The sequence below is a fragment of the Berghia stephanieae genome, chromosome 1 (assembly GCF_034508935.2).
Source record: "Berghia stephanieae isolate SIO BIC M18660-M18661 chromosome 1, UCSD_Bste_1.3, whole genome shotgun sequence".
In the NCBI taxonomy this organism is placed as follows: Eukaryota; Metazoa; Mollusca; class Gastropoda; order Nudibranchia; family Aeolidiidae; genus Berghia; species Berghia stephanieae.
This window is the reverse complement of record NC_088360.1, coordinates 101,678,023-101,702,479: the sequence shown is the minus strand read 5'-3', so window position 1 is coordinate 101,702,479 and position 24,457 is coordinate 101,678,023. Positions and strand designations below refer to the sequence as shown.

Here is a 24,457-nt window from a genome sequence, read left to right as displayed (position 1 = left end):
GTTTGAGTTTGAGATCACCTATAAGTCTCATCCGGACACAAGCACAAATTCCAACAAAGAGGAATACACTCAAATGCTTACATAACAAACATAATACTACATAACAGAGAGATGATTTACAAGGAAAAATATTTAATCTCCAAAAACAATAACTATGCATTTGACTGTTTCCCTCCCAGATAGGACTCCGGCCAGGGCCAGGACAAAACCAAGTAATCTCATTGCAAGACAAAGACAGAAAGCATGTTGGAAAACAGATATAAGGGGATAGAAGACAGTATGTACCTCCCTGCCCACTATGGGAGGTCAGGAACCCCACCCAGACAGTAAACTTTCAATTGGGGATAGAGATTTAATACTCAAGTGGAAATAAGATTACTTTAAAAAGAAGGACAATCAATTGAGCTGGCCAAAAAATGTTTGCTGTCTGGAATAGATGACAATCCTGTTTGTCATGATATAATATATTGTGATGCAATAAAAAATAAAGAACAACCTAAGTATTCTTTGAAAGCATTTATTTCAAATAGTTTTATGTTCATACTCTGTTATTCTCCATAAACACTTTCATGCATAATATAACAAATCTTTTCATGGGAAGTAAAAATCAGTTAAAACAAGACGAGCTATCCCTTTAAGCACATACTATCTTTAGCGATGAAATTTCAATATTAAACATAAAATGGGGTACATAGGGAAACACTGACATATTGGAACTCACTCATGGACTGGCAGTCCCTTATATGTGAAAAGTAATGATCAACTTCTCTTCCTCTCCCTTTTTTTTTTTCATCAGCTCGCACAAATAACATTTTTATTTGTTAAGACAAAAAGCATACAATAAAGCAGTTTTGTCTTTTTAAATGCTACTAATTCAATTGATGAATCTTAAATGATGAAAAATGATATATCATGCTAGGTGATGGTAAAAAAAATGCCCAAGAAAAATAGCTGACAATTTAACTTTTCATACACTCAGTATGTACGCTCTTCTTATGTGTTGAAATATAATTCACAAATACTGTCAACATATCAGAACCATTGTTTAATAAACTAGAACTAATATTATTATAAATCAAGTACTATTGCCATCTTGAAGAATATGAAATGGCATTATTCAAGACTGAGCTTGCAGTGTGTTGTATAGGAGTCTGAAAGACTAGGAGTACATGGCATTATACAGGTTCAAATGTTCATGTGATAAGCTGTGAGCCAAGATGGAGCAAAAGTTTTAATGATAGTGAATTTTAAACTTATTTTGTAAAGCACATTGAGGCTTGTCAAAAGGCGCTACACAAATAAAATTATTAATAATTACAACCCACAGCATTCAGTTTCAGAGGAGAATCTGTTATTGTGTTATCTGGAAAAAGACCAAAAGACCCACACAAAAAAATAATCAAAGAATAATTTTAATTGAACTGTACACGAGATCAATTAAAACAAGTTTTGAACCCCAAAAATATTTTCTAGATTCAGCTTTTCTCCACATATACGTGACAAGCATATTTACCATGATGTAATTGTGATGCAATAATAATAAAGAACAAATCAAAGTACCCTTTGAAAGTATCTATTTCAAATATTTTATGTTTGTACTCCATTATTCTCCATAAACACTTTCATGTATAATAAAAGAATTCTATTCATGGGAAGTAAAAATCAAGAAAGATAAGATGTGCTATCCCTTTAAACCCATGTATTGAAATTTAATTTACCTTGATAAAGATGTTATTAAACATAATAGGGACTATACAGGGAAAAACAGATATATACTGGAACTAACTCATGGACTGAGGTTCCTTGCCATGTGAAAAATAATTATCGTTTTCAACCCCCCCCCCCCCCCCCCCCCCCCTCCTTTTTTCATCAGCTTGTACAAATAAGTTTTATTTGTTAAAAACAAATGGCATACAATGCATTTTTTTTTACCATAAAATGCTAGTAAATCAATTCTTCATCATATTTATGATGAAAAACAGATTGTTATGCTAGGTGATGATTTTTAAAAAATGCCCTAGAAAAATAGTTGTCATTTACACTTCCATACGTTTAGTATGAATTCTCTTCCAATGTGTTGAAATGTAATTCACACATACTTTCAACAAATCAGAACCATTGTTTAATAAACTAGCATTATTATTATAAAACAAGTACTGTTGTCATTTTGAATATGGACTGGCGTTATTCAAGACTTTATGTTCATATAACAACAGGTTTGGCGTAACATCCCTCCATCAACATCATTTCGATAAGGTTTCCCCATTTACACATTGTATCCTGTACAAATTGTCTCATTCGTCCATATCTGACAAGTCGTCCCAGTGATCCTGAGGGGAAAAAGGAGGCAGATTAAAAATTTGCAATAAATTTGGTGATTGAAACATAATAGCACCAACAATAGTTCTCACACCCTCTCAGCACCTGGGAAAAGGGTTTTACATGAGAACAAAAAAGATCTAAAGTTCATCGTACTTGAACCATTGACAGGTCAAACAGGTTTTCTTAGACAAATACCAAGACAAAAAGACTAATTCAAGGAAAAAATTGGGGTGGAAATCAGTAACGATTTACCAGAGTATGGTTTGTGATAACCTAAAACATAATTGTCTATGACTAATCAAGACTTCAAGAGTGTTCCAACAATACGCCAAGAACAATACTTGAACATAACTGATAAAAGAATTTGAAATGTACTCACATCTGACTCGGCAGCAGGACCGTCAATCATCATACTATCACTGTCTGAATCTGCAAAAAATACATTAAAAAAAAATTATACAGCCAAATTATATTTAAAAAAAAAAAATAAACTGCACAAAAATATTGAAAGAAAAAGATAAAGCAACGGCAAGATTAACCAACATAAGTTCATAAGTAACAACTGAATGACTACATGATCTCCACCAAAAGGTATACACTAAGATGGTTACAAAACAAGAATTATGATAAAATCCTGCCACTGATATCAAAACGATGGAGAGAACATTGACAAGAAAAAAAACCCCAAAAACATAAATTCGACTGTTTCCTTCCCAGCAAAAGACTTCATGCAGGGCTCAGATGAAACCAAATGGTCCCTTTCCAGATCTAAATACAATAATTATGGAGATAGAAATACCAAGGCTGTTGACCAAAGAAGAATCCACTGGCCCAGGGACAGCCAATGTTCGCTCGCCCAAAGGGAAATTCCACTCACCACTATACAATGATACACAATTAATCAAAGCCTATAAAATTTATGAATATCACTTACCATCCTGATGTACTAATAATGCCTGTGTCTGGTTGCTGTCTGCTGTGTCCTTAGACTGTGTTTTCTGAAAAGAAAAAGGAAAAAACAGTTTGTGTTAAAAATACATTAATTTAGGAGGCATACACTGGCCAAATTGAAATCAAGATTTAACTGACTAGAGTATGAAAAGAGAAAAAACCCAAAACAAAACAAATAACAAAAAAAAAACCAACATACTACAAAAGAATAGAAAATATGCAACAGGATCTTCTGAACGAAACCATTGAAAAACTTGGTCACTGTACAGAGAGATACATCACTGGCCTAAACCACAGGTCTTAACACAATTTGTGAACGTAAAACTCACCTGGCAGTGAATAAGATCCAATCTGCCCTTTAACTGCAGAACCTTTGGGTAGAATTTCTGTCTGTTGAGGATAGTCTGATGAAGCCAGGACAGTTTACTGATTACCTCTGGTACCTGAAACACAGTACACAAGCATTGCATAAAATCAACAGCAGGAAGTGGAAAGGACGGGAACTAACTTTGTAAAAAAAAATTTTTTTAATCAGCAAGTGTATATGGCCCATACACTGTTTCCAAATATCATGCCGCAATTACAGTAGAACTCGGAAATAGCGAGTTCGACGGGTCCACTCCTGATTACTCGCTATTCCCGAGTTGCCAGGAAAGGTCACTCGGCCGTACAAAAATATGGGAAAGACAATGTGTGTGTGTGTTTTTGTGCGTGTGTGCCACGCGTGCGTGCAAATGACTGTGTGTGGATAAAGTGGGGTGGGGGTGGGGTTGAACACGGCCTTCGTTAACTACGTAATGATGGCCACGGGTTGAAGTTGATCCACCCCTTCCATTTCCATCAAGATTTCGTGTGTGTGTTTGTGCGAGTGTTTGTATGCACTAGGCATGTATGATGAGGTAAGCAAGCGCATCACTCAATCACTGACCCACTGAAAATGATGGTTCCACACTCCCTCTCTCGCTGATCGTGTTGTTCGTTAACGAATGCTACTCGCTGACCGATGCTGCTAAGTGTTGACATCTTGGCTGCCAGTGCTTACCTCGCGTGTCGCGTAGCACCACATTGGGTGAATAATTGACCCCCACCCCCAATACTCACACACCCAAATGTGTTTACCCTACTATGTACTACTACAGACTAGGCTACTACTACTATGTAATGTTACTCGTAACGCAAAATAAAAAAAAGGAAAGAAGCTAGGCAAAAAATATTTAAATCGCCCTTGTCTGATGTTTGCATTATTTCGTTCGAAGTCCTAGGCTGGGGCAGGAAATGCTCGTTATTTCCGAGTTGACCTCTTTTTCATACTCGCTACTTTCATGCTAATTTTATTGACTCAAAAAAGAGAAAAAAACGGGGATTTCCGAGTTCTCGCTATTTCCGAGTATGTTACTTTCATGTTCTACTGTATTAGAGTAATGCAACAGAGTGGTGATTCCTGAAGGACAACTGAGGGAAAATTAAATGGCGAAAGTGAGAAAATGAAAATGAATTTTTTAAAAATTCAACTTACAATTCCATATAGTGCTAGGGACATAATGGGCTGAGGAGACTACCTATCAACAAGTCGCTTCTTATAAATTCCAGGGTTAGATGGAGGACTTGTTATTATGTCCTTTATTGTAAAATGTCCCCCCCCCCCCCCCAAAAAATAAAAATCTGCAAAATCCTCATCCTTGAAGCAAATATTTTAGAAACATCTCCATTTACTGTGCTAGCAAATTTTCCCTGCTTTCTGCACTATACTTTCATTAAAAAATATTTTCTCTATTTTAGCCATTTTGCAGCCAGATGTTTGGCGCAAGTCATTAAATTAATTTGGGAGTTTATTTTAAACAGAATCTACCTAAAATCCAAGATATTCATTCTTTCATATGCAGAAATACATTCCTCACTAAAGTAATGATGAACATGATTGTCATCATAATAATGATAAAATTGCTTCATGATCAACTACTTTCAAATTTGCTCTAGTAACAGAAACAGACCATATGAAAACTATAATAAGATTTGAACCTGGAATGTGGTATAAAAAACTAGTTTGCTATAAATGGTAAAATTCATACAATGCATTCTTTTCTTTTAAAAAATAATTCAAATTTAAAGTAAAATTTAGTATCACCCCAATCGAAGGATTGTACATTCTAAATTTAAATGCTTGAAATTATATTAAGCATCTACAGTCTCTAGTAAAGTTGGAGGTTTGACTAATAAAGTAATCATTCATTTAAAAGTGAATTTGTTAGCAATAAGAGAGGTTGACAAATTCAGTGCAATGTATGGAAAATTTAGAAAGCCCATATCAAAAGCAATGCACTTTAAGTTGGCTGACTATGATCCTCAAAATCTATAAAATGGGTAACTAATGATACAAATCACCTACCGATAATAAATACGAAGTGTGAATAGCTAGGAGTGAGGTTAACCATTTGATGAGGCGTGAGGCACTGAAATAAAAAAAAGAAAAGGGTCACAATATATTGACAAAGTAATAAAATCGTGAGGCACTGAAATAAAAAAAAGAAAAGGGTCACAATAAATTGACAAAGTAATAAAATGTGAAAATGAATTCTTATTTGACTTTTAAACCCAGACATCCACTCAGTCAGTATCCCTAAGCAAATACATTGCTTTGGCCCATGTCGACGACAGGGTTGATAGTTGATAGGAACTGGACCCCAAGAAATCAATTCCAAACAACAGCATCAAAGTTTTCACAGGCCTTTCTTTGGGTAGATAGAGATCGTCAATAGAGCCATAATCAATCCAGGAGAAGGATATTCTGAACAAAAACTACAAGAGGACGGAAATGGTAAGCCTTTGCTAGCAACCTGTTGAAGATACACTCACTGAGTCTTTAAGCTAAAGGCGCAGACCGTTTGGAAAGGTGTAAAAACAACCAAAATTAGGAAAAACACATGACCCAACCCTTGTAAGAATCAGTGCTGATAGTGACAAAAAGTGTGAAAGGAAAATTTTAAACATTTGTCTTCAAGTCCCACTGTTAACGGCGTTAACCCCCATTTTTACAGCAATACAGATGATTAATTATCACTGATAGTCACAGTCCAGATGTCAACACAGACCGTTTATTGAAAGATTCGCTGAAACGAAAAGTGAATGATAATTTTGCAAAAAATAGCAGAAAAGCGGGACATTGAGAAAATTGCAGAACAGCCTGAAAAGGAGAAAAGTCCCCCGACTCCAAAATTGCGGATTTCTGCACAACCTGAGCGGTTAAGTCGTAATATTGTCTTTTAATTGATAACAAGGATCAACGGAACAATGAAAAAGGAGTATGAAACAAGAAAGAGATTTAACATATGCAAATATAAACAAAACATTAGATTAGATGTAGTAATAATCAGAAAAACTTACTGTTCTGGTTCTCCATTGATGCCCCTTACTATGTGCTCAATCATTGGAATAATGCATGGCAAAGGCAAAGATTTAATTGTGTCTGTAATGACAGAATTGTCCGTTTGATGGAACACATCCTAAAAATAGGAAGAAATAAAGGAAAAAAACAAACCAATGATACTGCATGAAAAATTGGGCTCTTACTGCAAAACCAGTAATAAAATGCTAGCTATGTTGGCATAAGTCAACTTCCATATAAAAAAGAATGAAATAAATAAGATGAAGAAACGAAAGAAAAGATAAAAAGAAAAACTCTAGCACCTACCCTTATGAATAAATTAAAAAATTTTTTTTACCACAACATAACTGATGCCTGATTCTAAGGTACTTTTGAGAACTACTGAACTGTGCAAAGCCCTTGCGCAATTTTGGCTTGCTTAAGATTGAGACTATTAAAATAGAAAGATTCCTACATGTAATGAACAAAACAAAAAAATTCCCTTTATTAATCCAAAAAGGACATTTGTTGATAGGACAACCCCAAATAAAGACCAAATAATATAACCCAGGCATTGCAAAGTTTCTTGCTTAAGGAAAAAAATCAACGGTGGATAATGGGGCTCAAACCCTGGTTCTCTGGGTGGAGCTGTAAAGCCTTATCTACTACGCCATCTCACCCCCCTTGAAGCAAAACTAATATAATTATGCAAATTTGAAATTGAATTCAAGGATCTTCATAGAGTATTTTACAACAAACATTAAGATATTAATGTACCCACCCTCAACATCTTTGGGTCCCCACTGTTGAGGCTTTGTTGAAGCAATCTACTCATTGATGTTGCCATTGGTTTTTGTTGCTTGTCTGAGGGGATGTCAGAACTCATGGCATTTAATCTCTCCTCGACAGTTAACTGCAAAATAAAAAAAAGAAAAAAGAAAAGTACATGAAATCTTACTTTTTCTTCAAGAAAATGAAGACAACCTGGATGAGAAAATCAAAGCTTTGTTGTTTTTTTCTTTTCCACATTGACACCATTAATCATTTAAATCTGAACAAACACAGATAACTATATCAATAAAAGCAACATTTATGTGGCAAGTCATAGAAAGCAGTCAAAACATTTAATCAAAAACCTCCAAAAATAAATAGTAGTTGTCCTTCAGAGCCATTAGGCCCACGGAGTTTGAGTTTATCTTAGTTTCTATAGCGTGAAACGGACAATAAAAATTGCTTGCTATCCTTTGGATAGGACACTGGTCTATCGCAAAGTACTTACTAACAGATTTAACTACCCATTCACTGCTGGGTGGACAGGAGGGTCAGAAAAAAATCTCGACTGCACCCGAGATCGATCTCGGTCCCTTTGCATGTGAAGCGGGTGTTCTACCAACTGAGCTTTCAGGACCCCCCCCCCCCCAATTGTAAATAGTTCTTACATCTGAGACTGAAGCTTTCCGGCTCCGTTTCTTTGCATTCATTGAGGCCATCTTAGGCTGGGAGTCTTCTGGCATCATTGTTGTAACATGCTCTGACACAGCTGGTTTCTTCACCTGTCAATAAATTTGTTAGACAGCTATATAACTATACATCCAATATCAAGTAAAACATATCTGATATCTTGAATAGAAAGCAAAAAGAGAAGGAAAAAACAAAAAACAAATCCTTAACAGAATATATGGTGGAAAAATAAAAAATTTCTATAAGATTGAATTTGATACAGGTATATTAAATCCATTGTAATTCAACCAATAAATTAAAAAAGCTGGAAGTTTTTATTGAAATTGTTGAATAAACCATGGGATGGTTCAGAGTATCATAAAGGCCAAATCAGGCTTGCCCGTCACTTTATAGCTGTGTTTTTTATTTGTTCCCACCCCTTCCCGTTTGATTCATATTTAACTTCAAAGGGAAGCATGGTTGTCAATTCAGGAGGCAAAAATTTACTGAACTTTTACGCAAATGCATTGACTGACCTCTTCTTGAGCGCTGAACTCTGATAAAAAGGCATTATTTACTTACTGTTTTATGTTTAACAGTTGATTGGAAAATATAATGAGAATTTATAACATACAGAATTCCGTAAATATAGGAGAAATTGGCAACCTTGGGGAAGGTGAGTTGTATTTTTAACAATTTATAATAAGATCTGGAAATCAGTAACGAGCCTGAAAGAAATTAAAAATCATTCCAAAATTCCTGAAATCCAAATTAAGCCTGCGAAACAATAAGACCTTTGTCAGGTGTTGAATTTTCAAGATTATCGCAGATAGCAATGTAAAGACATTGAAGTCACAATAATGCACAATTTATAAAAAAAGAAATTCTTCCCCACCTGTGAAAATTCTTCTTTCCTGATACTTTTTGCTGGTTTCTTGACGGTGACGGTTAATTCAGGCATTGAGGAGTCATACATCTGTGGACAAACAATAACAGAGACCAAAATTAAACAAAACTTAGGTATCTACTTAACTTTTCTCTTTCAAACAACAAAAACAAAGACAATTTAAAATTTGGCTCACATGAAATTATTCAAGGGCCCAATCAACTCTTTTGGACATTGATTTGCTAAACAACAAAATCATGTCACTCTGGATCTAAAGAAGGTATTTTAGCTAAAAGGCTTTAAGAAAACTGATATTGCAGTTGTTAAAAATCTTTTTCAAAGTCAATATCTATTGACCACAATATCAAAATAAAATTTGAAAACTATATATTTTCAATATCTCCATCATTCTTCTCATTATACCTACCAAGCTAATTAAAATTTCAGCCACAATCATTTTATGTAACAGGCGATTCAAAACAAATAAGTTATTAGTTTGATGGCTTCCTAACGAAATAAATCTAAAATTGAAGCTGACATTAAGGGGGGACCTGTAGTCAAAAATCCATTTTTGATTGTAATGCTAATATTGCTATTCCCTTGTTATTTTAAGGTGGTAGGAGGTCTAATTTGATGATTAACACCAAAAAAAGCCAAAAAAAAAAAAAATTTTTTAGACATAGTGAGAAAAAATAGGCTAAAAATAGACCAAAAATCCCAAAATTTCTTACAGTAATGCAGCCAAAACCAACGAATAGATCTCTTCCAAATTTACACACAATGTTTCTTACAACAAGAGCTATACCATGACGTAAAGGTTTAGCAATAGTCCTGAAAATAAATTTTTAAGAATTTTTTTTCGATTTCGGCTGAAAATTTGGTGCGGAATTACAGTAAAAATTTGATTTAAAAATTCATAAAACTGCTCAATTTTAGTTTACCCCAAAACCCCTACGTCATGGTACAAAACACATTATAAGAAAGATTCTGACCAAATTTGAAGACAATCTGATGGAAAATAATCCAGATATGAATGTTAGAAAATCAGAAAATGACGCAAAATGGAGTTTTGAGAAAACGCAAAATTTGTCTTTAATTTGATAATAAAGTTAATTTTGCAGACAAGCAAAGGAAAACATCCATCAAAATTTCAAAGTATATTCAATATAGAACAAGAAAACAGTTAAATTTTGTACATTTATCAAATTCTGAAAAAATTATGATCGATTCGCTAACCCATACCCCTAAGAAAAAATTTGCGGAAAAATTGAATGATATCAGTTTTTTACAAAAAAATTAATTTAGCGATCAAATATGCTTTATATTTATAAAATTCATCAATTAAATCTCATAAACTAATAATGTGATGTATAATTTGATGTTAAACACCCAAAAAAAACTCAGAATTTTTTAAATAAAATTTTTAAGGGGCATTATAGGCTAAAATTAGACGTAAAACCCTAAAATTTCTAACACAGATGCACCAAAAACTAGCATATAAATTTCTTTCAAATTTAAACACAATGTTTCTCACATAAATAGCTATATCGTGATGGAAGAATTTATCAATAGTCTGGAAAATAAAATTTTAAGAATTTTTATTTGATTTTGACTGAAAATTTGGCGCGTATCGACAGAAAAAATGAATTAAAAAATTTATAAAATTGCTAAATATTAATTTACCCCCAAAAACTTCCATCATGATGTAAAAGACATCATAGAAAAGATTCTGAATAAATTTGAAGATGATCTAAAGGAAAATGGCTAAGATAGGATTGCTAGAAAATCAGAAAATGACATAAATCGGAAATTTGAGAAAGCGCAAACTTTTTTAATAATTTGACATTGAGACTGATTTTGCAGGCAAGTAAAAGAAATGATCCATCAAACTTTCAAAATATGACCATTATAGGACAAGAAAACAAGAAAACTTTATAATTTAATCTAAGTCTAAAAAATTTATAATCGATTCGCTAACGCATACCCCTAAAAAAAATAAAAAACTATAAAATTCAATTTTTTCCGTATTCAGAGATAAAATAATTTTGAGGTCAAATATGATTTATATCTTATGAATTCATTATTGTAATCACAAAAACTAATTATTTACTGTATACAATAGATTATAAAAGATTTCTAGATATATTAAAAAGTCTCGAAATATGATTTCGTAAAATATGATATGGCGCGCTACCCTCATTTTTCAAAGCTGCTTGAGAGACAAGTCATATAAAATTAGATGTCTTGTCAATTTTAACTGCAAAATCAATTCTATTTTAGACAATAAAACAGCTAAATGATGCAAATAGATATAGCTCAGAATAAAAGGCAATTTGCTTTCCCAAACCCCTTGGAAATAAATTCCTTTCGCCTCAATGCAGGAAAAATCAACACCACTTGTTTGCCACCGCTTTTTTAGTACCGTAGTTCCACAAAGAGGGTTGATCTTGCTCTGGTTGGTAAAAAAAAAAGATATTTCATTAGCAATTTTTGGAAATACATTATAAGTCATTGACATAAAATGCATCTGTCAAAGAAAGACCAATAAATAAAATGGTCATCATTCACACCAACACAGTTGAACTTTCATTGTTTTTACATCCACAGAACAGAACTCTTGGCGACAAACAATTTTCTGTTATTAAGTTAATATATTCAATAGTAATTCATTTCAAATGATGTTTTATCATTTTCATTTAGAAAAATGAGTATTTACTTTATTGATCATTAATCAAAAATGTAAAGGCGCTATGGAGATTTGGAAACATTACTAACCAGTGTCAAAAAGTACATTGCAGACACTCTGCTGTGCTGGCCCAGATGATGGTTTGCTGGTTGATCAGTTTGCCACAGGAGGGCCTCAACACACCTTTCCAGAATAGCCCTTGAGCCAGCATCTTTATTTATTGTCAGGACACCAGTACAGTCAACTGAATTCTTTCATGTTAGCTGTCGATGAAAACAAAAAATTAAATTAAATTCACTGCAGTGAAAATGGCACATATGCCAATGCCATTGCTAAAGTTTAAAACAACAACAACAACAATAATAATAAAATAATAATAATAATAATAATAAAATAAATAATTTGGAAAAAAAAAAATTATCTAACATTGTCATTATCAGTATCCTAGACATTTCAAACACTACTAAAACTGCTACCACACTACAGACCTTATCATTATCTATCATAGATATTTACTCTCTCTTTCTCTCCCTCTCTATCACTATCTCTCTAACATAACGTTCCAAACCCAATTTTCCGATATAAAACCCCCCCCCCCCCCCTCCAAAGAAAAAAAATTGAAAAGTGTGGACGATGTATGCAGTATCAGCCAAAATAAAGATAATTACAATAACTGAATGAAAAGAATTTTTTTTAAAAGGGTCCTGATCCTGAGACTGAGAATGTCTTTTCTTCTTGTGAGTCGCACGAACTTCACGAACCCTCTTGACAGTCTTGATCTTGACAAATTTGGAAACATATTGACTGGGAATCGAACCTTGAAACATCTGATCAGGTCTAGGTTTTATCGCCTGACATGGAGGGCTGATTTTGTTTGGGGAGGGGGGGGAGTAGTATTTTATTATTGTTTGGCCCTGTTATTTTTCATAAAATAAAGTTAACTTGCGATAACGAGTGTGTCAGCTGATGCACAGTCGAACAAACACACAATCTCACAAGGCATGTTTAGTTATAAAAATAAGCAATAAATTAAAATGTGGTGTATTTCTTATGCTTACCTTGTAAACTGAGTATTCTGTGACTTGAATAGAGTGAAGAATTACCAAAGTTCATCAAAATCAACTTGTAATGCGATGAGTGAGGTCCAAAAGCTAATGAATTCATAATATTGTAAACAAAGGCAGGGACAGTCAGGGAGCGGCCATTGACGCTATCGTGGTGCATTGTGGGTCACTATTGCCATGTTCGAGGATAAATTTAGATCGGAATCATGTTTTGTTACTAAATTTAGACGCACCGTGACCTGACCTCTCAAATCAACCAATGAGAGCTCGTGACATTGTATAAATGGTATTCACTATTTGACCTTGTGATAATTCATGTTTATAATCATGATGTCGATGTTGCCAGATTGAAAAAGAGAAATGGCTAAGCTTTCCATCGATATGCGCCATGACCGGGTGGATAGGCTTTGAATAGCTGTTGTCAAGACCCAAACATTTGACAATATAGACCTTTAGAAAATAAAACGTGGATACCTACGTTATAAAACTGCATCAAAAACACGTTTTTAATTGAAAATATGAAATTTTCTTTATATTTTAGGATTCTAGAATAATTAAACTACCTGAAAAGTGGACTAGCCCAATTTGGCCGAAAAATTTTTTTTAAACCAAAAATGACTACAGGTCCCCCATTAAGAAATCAGATTTCAGAGCTTCAAGTTGCATGACTGTCTAAATCTGTGGACAGAAAACTAAATTTCCTAGGACATCAAAAATCAAATGCTAAAATCCTCATGATTGTATCCAATGCAATCATCTTGCCTAAAAATAGAGTAATCTATTTTACAATCTTACCAAAGACTCAAATTGGGGTTGCATAGGATTGCCAATAGCCATCACCATACGTGTACCATGGACAGAACAAGCCTGAACAGGAACAAGACTGGATTCATCATCTCTAGCATCTGGACTCTGTGCAATGGTTTTGACAGTTGTTTTACATAACACAGGCTTTTTCTTCTTGCTGTGAAAATAAAATTAAATATTTATAAAATCATGAAAATAAAATTCTCAAGACTTCATGAGTCTATTTGGAGAAAAATTTTGAATGACCTATCCTATCGCAGCATCCTTATATCAGTGATGATACTCACAAAAAGTCAAAAAGGAGGAAAAGTCTCGGAAAAACGGAAAACTGACCTAGAACATTCTTGCACCACAGGAAAGTAGGCAGGATGACTTCTTTTGAGTACTTGAAGAGTACTAGTGTGTTTTGGGCCTCTTTCTAGGTGGGGGCCCAACCTGTTTGGATTGCTTCTTTATATGAAGCTTATAGGCCCGGAGTCCAGTAAAAGGAGGAAATTTTATATATATCTTTTTTTTTAAAAAGGAGGTATTATTTAAAGATTTATTATATTAAAAAAAAAGTAAAAGGAGGAAATGAAGGAAATATCCGCGGATCGAGGATCTGAGGAGGAAAACCGAGGAAAGGAAAGAAAACCGCGGATTTCCACGGATCCGCGGAAAAGTATCATCACTGTTATATAAAAAAAAGGGGTGTAAAAGCAGTGCTCTAATCTGGATATTAAAGCAAAGACTATCCATCGTATGAGAATAAAAGTCCCATTAAATATCATGGACAATGGGGGAAAAGTGAATGCAATTGAATACACAGGAGACACATAAGTCCCTAATTCTTATTGTGAATCTCATTGTTAAATCCTTTGACATGTTTGTGATCTAAAAATAAATCTCTATTCATTCATAAAGAATGCCAAACACCTTAAACTCACCCATTAAAAACATGTTCAAAAACAAGAAGAGTTCCCTTTTTTGTAACAACAGCAAGAAGATGTGGCTGAAATAACGGGAAATAAAAAAAGGTAATCATACAGTCTTGTATTACCTTAATTAGTACAATATAATACATTTTGAACATCACACAAGGAATTACAGATATTTTCCAAAATAATTAAACAAGAGTCCTGAAGCAACATTTTAAAAATTAAGCGATAATTTGGGCTATCAAGGTTGACAAAATTTTCTTTTAAAACATGCATCACCACTATAGCCTTTTCATTTTTTTCTTCTGACTAAAAAGTTTTTAAACAGATCATTTTTAGATTTTGGTACTTTGTACAATTATCGATTATCAAGATGGTAGAAATGTTTTTTTTTTTTTGTTTGTTTGTTGCTTTAGGTCTCTTCCAACACAATTGAGATTATATGAGAGACCGTTGAAACAAAAAAACAAGCAATCTAACAAAAATAGTACAAATGTAAATCAAAATCATAACCTAAAGATATCATAAGCTAAATTAAAAATAACCAAGAACAAACAGGCAGAAGATTTACAGAAAAAAAAAATATCCCCTGTCAAAAATACAATCACAAACCAAAGAAGCAGGATAGGCTAGTAAAGAAAAGAAGAAACGACATCACTATCGGATCGTACACCCATGCGAGCATCATAGGTATATGATTCAAGGGATGCTCCCATCCAACCACCCGCAAATGTTTTGTTATGAGGAGCAGGATATCTAAACTTGATAATAACCTACCTGCTGTGAACTATCTGACTTTGACAGGTTCATAGAAGCAACTTCTTCCGGTACAGAAAAAGACAAGAGCGAGCTCTTCTCTGCTTTTGAACCACTACAATGCCTGAAGGTGAAATAAAAATGTTTTCATCAACTGTTAGTGTTATATTTCATCAAAATGCACAATTCAATAAATCAAATATTATTTGAAACAGTTACTCATCTTGTAACAAAAACTAGTGATGTTGAGAAAAGTCTGTGATCAAATTAGTGACAATGAACACAAAAATTCTGACTACAAAGTACTAAAATTAATATAAAATGGTATATACAAAGAACTTACACTGTATGAAATAAAAATTTTATTTGAGAGTTTTTGCCAAGATGAGGGTCAATTAAATCGATTGAAATTTGAAGGAAGAGATTTCTGGCCAAGTTTTAAAATAAGGGTATTTCCTGAATACAGCAGTTAACTGGTTAAGCATTTGGGAAACGTAGGAAATGAGTTAATAAAAACTAAAAAATCCCCCCCCCCCCCCACCCCGGAGGAAAATATAAAAAAATAAAAACTACCAACACATGGGTTTCTTGAAAAAACTTAGAATAAAAAAAAGAACAATAAAAGCAATTAACCTACCAAACATTAATATGACGGTCATCCTGTGCAGCCGATAAGGCATAGCATGACTCGCCACCATCCCCAGAATCATTAGGTATGTCAAGGTTCACAGGCAGAAGTTGAAAGATGGGTGATGAATGACCAATGAATGTCTGAAAATAATATTCAATTAAAAAAAATTCAGGCAAGTGTAAAATGTAAGTAATAACAGACCATTTTTGTGATTAAGCTTTCTGCCCTCATAGAGTAATACACAATTGAAGCCATGATTTGTACTAATTTAGCATGTTATGTATCTCACAGTTACTTGTACATCTTATGTTCCCAATATGAAACTATACAAGCGATTTCCAACAGCAACCTTACATTTTTCATTTAAAAATTAAATGAATGAATAAATGCCTATTATTTCATCAGATAAGGACACAGATTACTGCCAACAGAATTTCCTTCATTAAAACTGAAATGGGACTAAAGGTGAAAAATGTCCTCTTGTGATATAGGACAAAAAAAGACCGTCCAATCCTGGAAAGATGGTTTTTATCAGTTTCTTCCAAGTTTAAATGATCAAAAACCATGGAGTCTGACATCTGGCTTGAATAGTTTTAAAGTGTCAAAACAATGTTGACAAAGTCCATACATTTCGAAGATACTGCTTGCCCTCCATTTTTGGATCATTTGTAGATACTCATGAAACCAGGCCATTTCCCACATAATTCATTAAATCACCAAATATCGTTGGGGCTTTTATATGAATGTGCCTATCGCAAAAGCAATGATCTTATGCCACAACCTAAAAATAGTCTTTAGAGGTCATCTTGACTAAAGACTACCCAGCCATCAGCCAAAAAATAAAATAAATTCTTGCCCGAACAGAAACAATTTGAAGGCAGGCTTAAACCAAGGATTTCCAACTGGTAGTGCAATGCATCACTACACCATCTTCCCCCCTAATGATGTATATAGTCAGTCAGCAATCTTTAATGAAAGTTATGAACATCACAAATAATGACAATGAAATCTACATATAATAACAATCCCATACCATCTCTTAATATTGGTACCTTATAGTTTTATAAAAACTAGAGAAATAATGTCCTACCTGCAAGACAACTCTAGAGTCCAGATCCCAAAGTTTTATCACATAGCCAGCAGTAAGAAGACGATTCTGAGTACAATGACAAACAGAATGTACACCGGAAGAATCACATTTCCATTTGCTGAAAGAAAAAAATAAATGTTGAAAGTTTGATGTAAGCCGATTCCTTCTTTATAAAAGAAATGAGCCAGATGAAAATGAAATGCAACTGGTAATAAATAAGTAAACTTATACTTATCTAAGTCTGTGTCCCAAAATGTTTTCGTTTTACGGCGCTTGCCACACATTTAGGTCATTTCAGTGCCAGTAAAAAGGAAGAAAATGGGATAGTCAAATTTTAAAAATAGATTTACAATGGAAAGCACAGGAGAAAAAGTAAGTCAAAGTGGAATGGTTCAAATGGGGAACAGATGAAGATTCCAAGAGCACACTATCCGTGTACTTAGTTTGAGATCACCTAAAAGTCTTATCCAGACTCAAGCACAGGTCCCCACTAAGAGGAATTCACTCAAATGTTTTACAAATCCTATATAATAATAAGAAAACATAATACAGTGCATAACAGAAACGATTTACAAGAAAAAAATATCATCTCTGAAAGCTAACTATACATTTGTTTCCCTCTCAGCCAGGGCATCTGGCCAGGACCAGGACAAAACCAAGTAATCTCATTCCAAGACAAAGAAAGAAATCAAGTTGGAAAACAGATATAGGGGGATAGAAGACAGAGTAAGTACCTCTCTGCCAACTATGGGAGGTCAGGAACACCACCGAAAGACTAAGCTAATCCCATTCCAAGACAAAGACAAACAGACCTCCTGTCCACCTCCCATAATGTTGAAATTACATCGAGAAAAATTTTAATTGCCAAAATTACTCACTGTTTGATTTTGCCTTCGGTCAAATCCCAATGAACAACATGCTGATCATCAGAACAAGAAAATATTTCAGCATTTGTCAAATGCCATGACAAATCATTCACCTTTGAACTGTGACCTTCAGTCTGAAATGAACATTAAAAAAGTAGATCTTTGAAATATTATCATGAACAAGTTCGAAAAAAAGACTGCAACGTGCATATTGTAAAGAAGGTAAAATATGCAGCCCTTCTTAATTATCAGTCCAAATAAAAATTCTTTTTTTAAAAACCCTACAGTAATCATGTGTCTTAGTCAATTCTAATATATAAAATGGTAAAGAAAATAAACAGTAAAAAAAAAAAACAAGAGAAAGAAGAAAACCAAATTACACACCAACTGTGTATGTAGTGCTCCTTTAGAGAAACTGTAGAGGTTAATAGCACCTGTAGTTGTACCTAAGGCTATTAACATTAAATCATCCTGAAACACATCAGATTGCCTTTTCTCTTTTTTCCTTTTCTTTGCCTTGGGAGTTGAAACCTGAAAAAATGTAAGGCGATAATATTATTATACAGTATAAATGAATGAATGGAGATGTCAAATTTAGCCAAGTGATAAGAAATAAGAGTGCAAAGCTGCCGAAAATCTACACAACTACACTGATGTTACATCAATAGCTATGCACTGTCAATGGCTTTGTTAATTAAGTCTTAAAAATACATGCAACCATGTCAGAATGGTTAAATGTTTTGGGGTTTAATAGCACTTGAAGCATTTTCAGGTGAGTCATTTAAGTAGGCGGTGTGGCAGTCGAAGACTCAAAGTCCATTGTGTATAGAAGAAGAAGAAAAGAAGTAGAGATTCAGTGTATATGAGTAGCAGGTGAGTAAGAGTGAGAGAGAGAGAGAGAGAGAGAGAGAGAGAGAGAGAGAGAGAGAGAGAGAGAGAGAAAGAGAGAGAGAGAGAGCAAATGATCTCTAGTTCAATTGCATTTTCATTCTCTATTCAGTGATGATTATGACAATTTGTCAAAAAGGAGGAAAATCTATCGGCCCATCTGTCAAGCCCAAATCTAATGCAAAATTAACACAGCTATTCATTGTTAATTAATATTACGTAATATATTACTAACTTCTAAAACACATCTATTAGATACAAACTGACTTTTTGTAAATATAATTTAACAATTTGTCATTTCCAATTAAACATTTTAGAACCCTACACTGCTGCCCACTATATCAAGAGATTATGATAAAACTTTTGGCCAAAAGGAGGTATTTGTTTTTATACTACAAACACGGCTAGTGTGTGTATTACTGCAACCTTGTGGTTATGCAGCTTATAGATAAGAATCTTTAATCAATTGCAAAACCAATTCCATCAAATGAGCGAATTTAAATTAAGCCTTTAAAAAAATTGTTACTTAAATCGATCAGCCAAACTTACTGTTACATTATCTTTCTCTTATCAAGTGAAATCTATAAACATAATAATATGAAGTTAGAAGGTTGGCTGAGAAAAAAAAAAATAAGGAAAAGAGAGAGAGAGAGAGAGAGAGAGAGAGAGAGAGAGAGAGAGAGAGAGAGAGAGAGAGCACTATGATTATTAAAAATTAGACATATGTTGTAATGAATTCAATTGAATTCATAACAAAAAAAACAAACAAAAAATAAAGAGAGTACAAAGCTAAAAGGTACAAAAATATTAAACCCATTTGATCCATCCCCTTCCCTTTCGATCATCTTTTCATCCACGGCCATCATGGGTATCGTGCCACTATTCACATTTGGCGCCAGTGTGTCTAGACTAACGTCATGGGCATGGGAGTGTCACCAAAAATCATGCAGCTGAGCAGAGGTGTCAAACAATACCAAGTTAGCGATTGCACTCGTCAAGTTGTACGAACGATCACGTGATAAATTTTCTTTCCCGTTCTCTCGTCACAACAATTCAGAACGAAGATGGAGAGCCTGCCTTTCACGTTAGAAGACGAAAACGGTTAGGAATAACTGTGTTTTGATATTTATCATTTTGCAACAAAAATAAAATTTGTTGTAGAAAGTAATAAAGAAAAAAAAAGATCATTATAAATTTTATAAATCAAAATAGAGTAATTTTAGTTATTATAACGGGAGATAATCCATTCATGTTTAAGCAAACAGCAAAACAGTTTTTAATTGAAGGCTTTATAGTCAAATATGACAGTTCAGTTTAATTTTCACTTAAAATTTTCTATTTAAAAAGTCGCAAAAGCTTAAATGTGGTCTGAGACTATATGTGTGTATCAATGCATCAAATGTATCATCAATATCATTCACATTACAGATTTTGAACAAAATCTTACTAAATCCTTTGCCTTTGGAATCGTATCCGGGTAATTGGGTCAAAAAATCGTACTAAAATATGCGAAATCGTACTGGTTGGCAGGTCTGCATCTGTACCTACTACTGAGATCTCGTTCATGGGGTCGAGATGTGATGTAAGAAGAAGGCTACATCCGGGTAACATTTTTCTCGTCGATCTGAACGATTTCGTTAAAGAGTCCAATGACACAAGACATAAACTGTGATTTTTCAACTAAACTACCACTTAGCGGAAAATGTTTGACACAGCAAAAACAGCTGAAAATTTCTGAAAAATCCTAAAATCCCAGAATTCAGCGGAAGATTATCATTACTGATTAAAATAAAAATCGAAAACGAACTGATTATTAACTGATACCTAATGGGTTTTCAAATGTTTTCACTGAATGAGGGACTTAGACCTAGAGATTGGACGTTTGCCAAAGCACTTCTTAGTCAGAAGACTAGACCTACGAGTATGAGTGATACTGACCAATTTGCATCTTTCATCAAACCATACGACTGTTTATTAACCACCCTCTTTTTAAATTTTGTATGAGTGATTTAAGCGGATCACCAAAAGATTCTATTTCTCCGAATGGTCGGCTAGGCTCCAGTAGCTGATGGGTTACGGACGCGAAGTCGATGCAAAAGTAAATGCTCAATCAAACAGAGTGGAGAGGGAATTCTCACCAATCAAGCCCAAGCCCAAGTCCAAGTTAGCGATTTTTTAGGGACGGCACGGTGTTGTAGGTAGTCGCATCGCCTGTGGCTGAGCCGCTGATCGAGCCCCGATATCGATGTTACGGCTCTGGAGTGAAAATTGTGTTAACCGGTGAACATAGTTTTACTTCCATTGCCGTGGAATCGCTTCCTGTGCACTAATTTCGTCACTTCCGGTCTCATTTTAAAGAGGAGAAGCCAGCGCATCAGGCGGCGTTTTCAGATTTTTAATCCGTTCATTCTTTGTTCAGATGCCAGCTGTTTGAAAATTTGGTAAGTTTTAACTTCATTTTAAATACATTTTTCATTATATTACCTATTTTTAATTAATGTTATATTATTCGCCAACCATTTTTCTCTATTTGTGTGAATTTTGGTGGTGATTGATGCTGGCGAAAGGGTCTTTTAGTGACTTTAAATACGATGCGTGTTCATGAAGTTGGCGACGGCCAACCAGGATTGCCTCTCGATGTATCCCCGAGTCTCCTGTGTACAGTGCAGTCTGTAAACTATCGACTGCTTTTGCTTTTGTGACTTGTATAAATAATTTCAAGCTGAATAATTGCTGTAAAAAGACTGAAAATAGTCCCATCCATAATTTTAGTTTTATTTTATGAATGAATGTTGAAACTGAAATGACTTTTTAACTGGGATGATACCGGACAACTAAAAATTATGTTCCACTGATATTATTTTTTATCTTTTATTTTTGTTTGTTCTGCAGGTTAAGTGTGTTGGTTTAATTTAATGTGGTTAATTTCAATACAAATAATACAGAATAGCATGAAAGAGTCAATTCAAGTGAAAGTATATTTCATTCATTACTTTACTCTTTACCACAACAAAAATTATTATATAACTTTTAATTTTGTTGATTTAATCATAATCGAAGTACTTTTTTTGTTTTCAGAGTCAGACGTTCATTATGACACCACATTTTCATGTTTCATTTCCTGCCTTGTATTTTTAAATATGAAATTGAAATAACAATATGAATTTGATTGTCTGCCACCTCCAACTCCCGTCGTCTGCCGCCTCGAACTCCAGTCGTCTGTCTTGTATTTTTAAATATGAGATTGAAATAACAACATGAATTTGATTGTCTGCCACCTCCAACTCCAGTCGTCTGCCTCCTCCAGCTCCAATAATCTGCCTTGTATTTTTAAATATGAAATTGAAATAACAACATGAATTTGATTGTCTGCCACCTCCAACTCCAGTCGTCTGCCGCCTCTAACTCCAGTCGTCTGTCTTGTATTTTTAAATATGAGATTGAAATAACAACATGAATTTGATTGTCTGCCTCCTCCAGCTCCAATAATCTGCCTTGTATTTTTAAATATGAAATTGAAATAACATCATGAATTTGATTGTCTGCCACCTCCAACTCCAGTCGTCTGCCGCCTCTAACTCCAGTCGTCTGCCTTGTATTTTTAAATATGAAATTGAAATAACAACATGAATTTGATCATCTGCCGCCTCCAGATCCAATAATCTGCCTTGTATTTTTAAATATGAGATTGAAATAACAACATGAATTTGATTGTCTGCCACCTCCAACTCCCGTCATCTGCCTCCTCCAGCTCCAATAATCTGCCTTGTATTTTTAAATATGAGATTGAAATAACAACATGAATTTGATTGTCTGCCACCTCCAACTCCCGTCATCTGCCTCCTCCAGCTCCAATAATCTGCCTTGTATTTTTAAATATGAAATTGAAATAACAACATGAATTTGATTGTCTGCCACCTCCAACTCCAGTCGTCTGCCGCCTCTAACTCCAGTCGTCTGTCTTGTATTTTTAAATATGAGATTGAAATAACAACATGAATTTGATTGTCTGCCACCTCCAACTCCCGTCGTCTGCCTCCTCCAGCTCCAATAATCTGCCTTGTATTTTTAAATGTGAAATTGAAGTAACAACATGAATTCGATCGTCAGTCTCCCCCAACTACTTCTGTATCATTGCTTGGACTTCGATGTATTTATTCAGTATCATTACCTGGATATTGCCTGTGTCTACATTCCATGCAGCCAACAACCCATAGTGCCTAGATTTTGTTGTCTTCTGTCTTTTGCCACATCTCAGCCATCTTATGGATTTAAGCGAGTCAGTACGTGAGTACCCTTTAATTATCTGTTCTCTTAGTGATGTTGAATGCAAAGCAATTATCAAATTTTCTAAAGTTCATTTCAATTTTAATGTAGTTTAATAGTTAGTCATATGATACATCTCTTCGAGATGTTCAGTTTGATATATGACATGCCTATGTTGCAGAAAGTTTGCAAAGTGTCGGTATTTATCGGCTTATTGTTTGTTATTATGTAATATGTTACGTAATATTCAATTTTGCATTTTCAGGTTAAGTTTTCTCTACCACTCTTATGTAGTTCTTGTTTTTAATTTTGCATTTTTATCACTGACCATGTTTGCATATATAAAGCGGCAAGCTTGTTTCTCCCGAGTACTGTTGGTGTCCAAATGTCTTGTCCAAGGATGCAAAAACATTGGGCAGTACATTTGCAAGTTGCATTTACTGACACTTGTTCAACTTTATTTCTAGCCCTGTTCATTGTTTTTTTTCTTCTCTCCGAATACCAGTCATCTTTCGTCTGTTGCTCATTTGCCAATGCCAAATATTAAGTGCCTTCCCCAAGGACACAACTTTAGTGTCTAAATTCATACGTTTACGCTCCTTTCCTCTTGTTTTAACAATTTTTGTGTTCAAAATTAATCATAGCCATAGTATTGTAAGCATGCTCTGGAAGAAGACCACCCTCAAATCTGTTTTTAAAGTTATTATCCGTTCCTCGCGCCTTTTTTTTTCATTTTCTAGGGTTATGTAATTGCATGACGTTGCATAATATTGCATAATAATCATTTAATTTTTTAAAAAATTGCTTCGTCTTTCCTTTGCGATCATTTTGATATATGGTTTTATATGTATTCCAACCCAAATAACCGTGATTTTCCATTTCCCCCCGCTTTTCGGTTGCTCTCTGGTCACAGTTTTAGTTTCTTTTTTCCTCTTAAATTATTTTAAGTATTTTGGTCCACTTTTGCGGACTAATAATCCCGTAACTTTGGTTCTAATTGTCACATTGTCATAATTTTGGTACCATTGAAAAGTGTATTTCTTGCAGAATAGCATGAGACTATTTTGAAGACAATTGCTGCAATCTCAAATTTTCATGCAACTACCTAGGTGTTGACAAAGACATAATTTTATCAAAATGTTGTGCTCTTGCGAATACTCAATAGACTTTATTTTTCTGAGCAACGGAGAAATAGAGCCGGCCTTATTAATTGGGGAGTTTTTTCGTGGACATTAAATCTAATAATTCGTCAATGAAAGTTGGAGGGGTTGTCAACTTGTAAACAAAATATAATCTTGCACGTTGTTATACTAGACCTGTTTTGTCTGTCTGCTCCACGACAATGCCGATGTGGTGGCTGACAGATGTGAGCTTGAACTGTATTCTTGTTTGAGAATTCCGGTTGAACACTCATATATCCTTAATATTCCGTCAAAACTTGAATAAGCTAAATGTTCACCATCTCCAGAGAACGAAAGCTGGGAGGTCGCCATGTTGTTATTCAGCACGTGTAGTGATGGGTTTAA

The 24,457-nt window shown here is 34.3% G+C and overlaps 1 protein-coding gene and 1 long non-coding RNA gene across 2 annotated transcripts; both read right to left on the bottom strand.

The window, feature by feature from the left end:
• Window positions 1-501: 501 nt before the first annotated feature.
• LOC144962565 (WD repeat-containing protein 43-like) lies at window positions 502-24,457 on the bottom strand. Its single transcript, XM_078895608.1, has 17 exons — window positions 24,248-24,457; window positions 18,162-18,308; window positions 17,790-17,911; window positions 16,912-17,029; window positions 15,828-15,961; window positions 15,212-15,314; window positions 14,444-14,508; window positions 13,506-13,674; window positions 8,970-9,050; window positions 8,074-8,187; window positions 7,416-7,547; window positions 6,655-6,773; window positions 5,660-5,723; window positions 3,603-3,716; window positions 3,257-3,320; window positions 2,702-2,751; window positions 502-2,330 (listed from the first exon to the last, which is right to left on the bottom strand). Exons 1-17 carry the CDS (start codon window positions 24,422-24,424, stop codon window positions 2,295-2,297), a joined length of 1,809 nt encoding a protein of 602 aa, XP_078751734.1. The 5' UTR covers window positions 24,425-24,457; the 3' UTR covers window positions 502-2,294.
• On the bottom strand, window positions 9,058-13,481 carry LOC144962569 (uncharacterized). Its single transcript, XR_013643490.1, has 3 exons — window positions 12,705-13,481; window positions 11,736-11,909; window positions 9,058-11,412 (listed from the first exon to the last, which is right to left on the bottom strand). It is a non-coding gene; the product is annotated as an uncharacterized LOC144962569 (long non-coding RNA).

Excerpts from the sequence above, each read along its gene's own strand:
- LOC144962565 (XM_078895608.1), bottom strand. The coding sequence starts at position 24,424 with ATGGCGACCTCCCAGCTTTCGTTCTCTGGAGATGGTGAACATTTAGCT. Across the intron at positions 17,912-18,161 it reads GAGCACTACATACACAGTTG|ACTGAAGGTCACAGTTCAAA; the intron begins GTGTGTAATTTG and ends TGTTCATTTCAG. Across the intron at positions 2,331-2,701 it reads GTCCTGCTGCCGAGTCAGAT|GATCACTGGGACGACTTGTC; the intron begins GTGAGTACATTT and ends TTTTCCCCTCAG.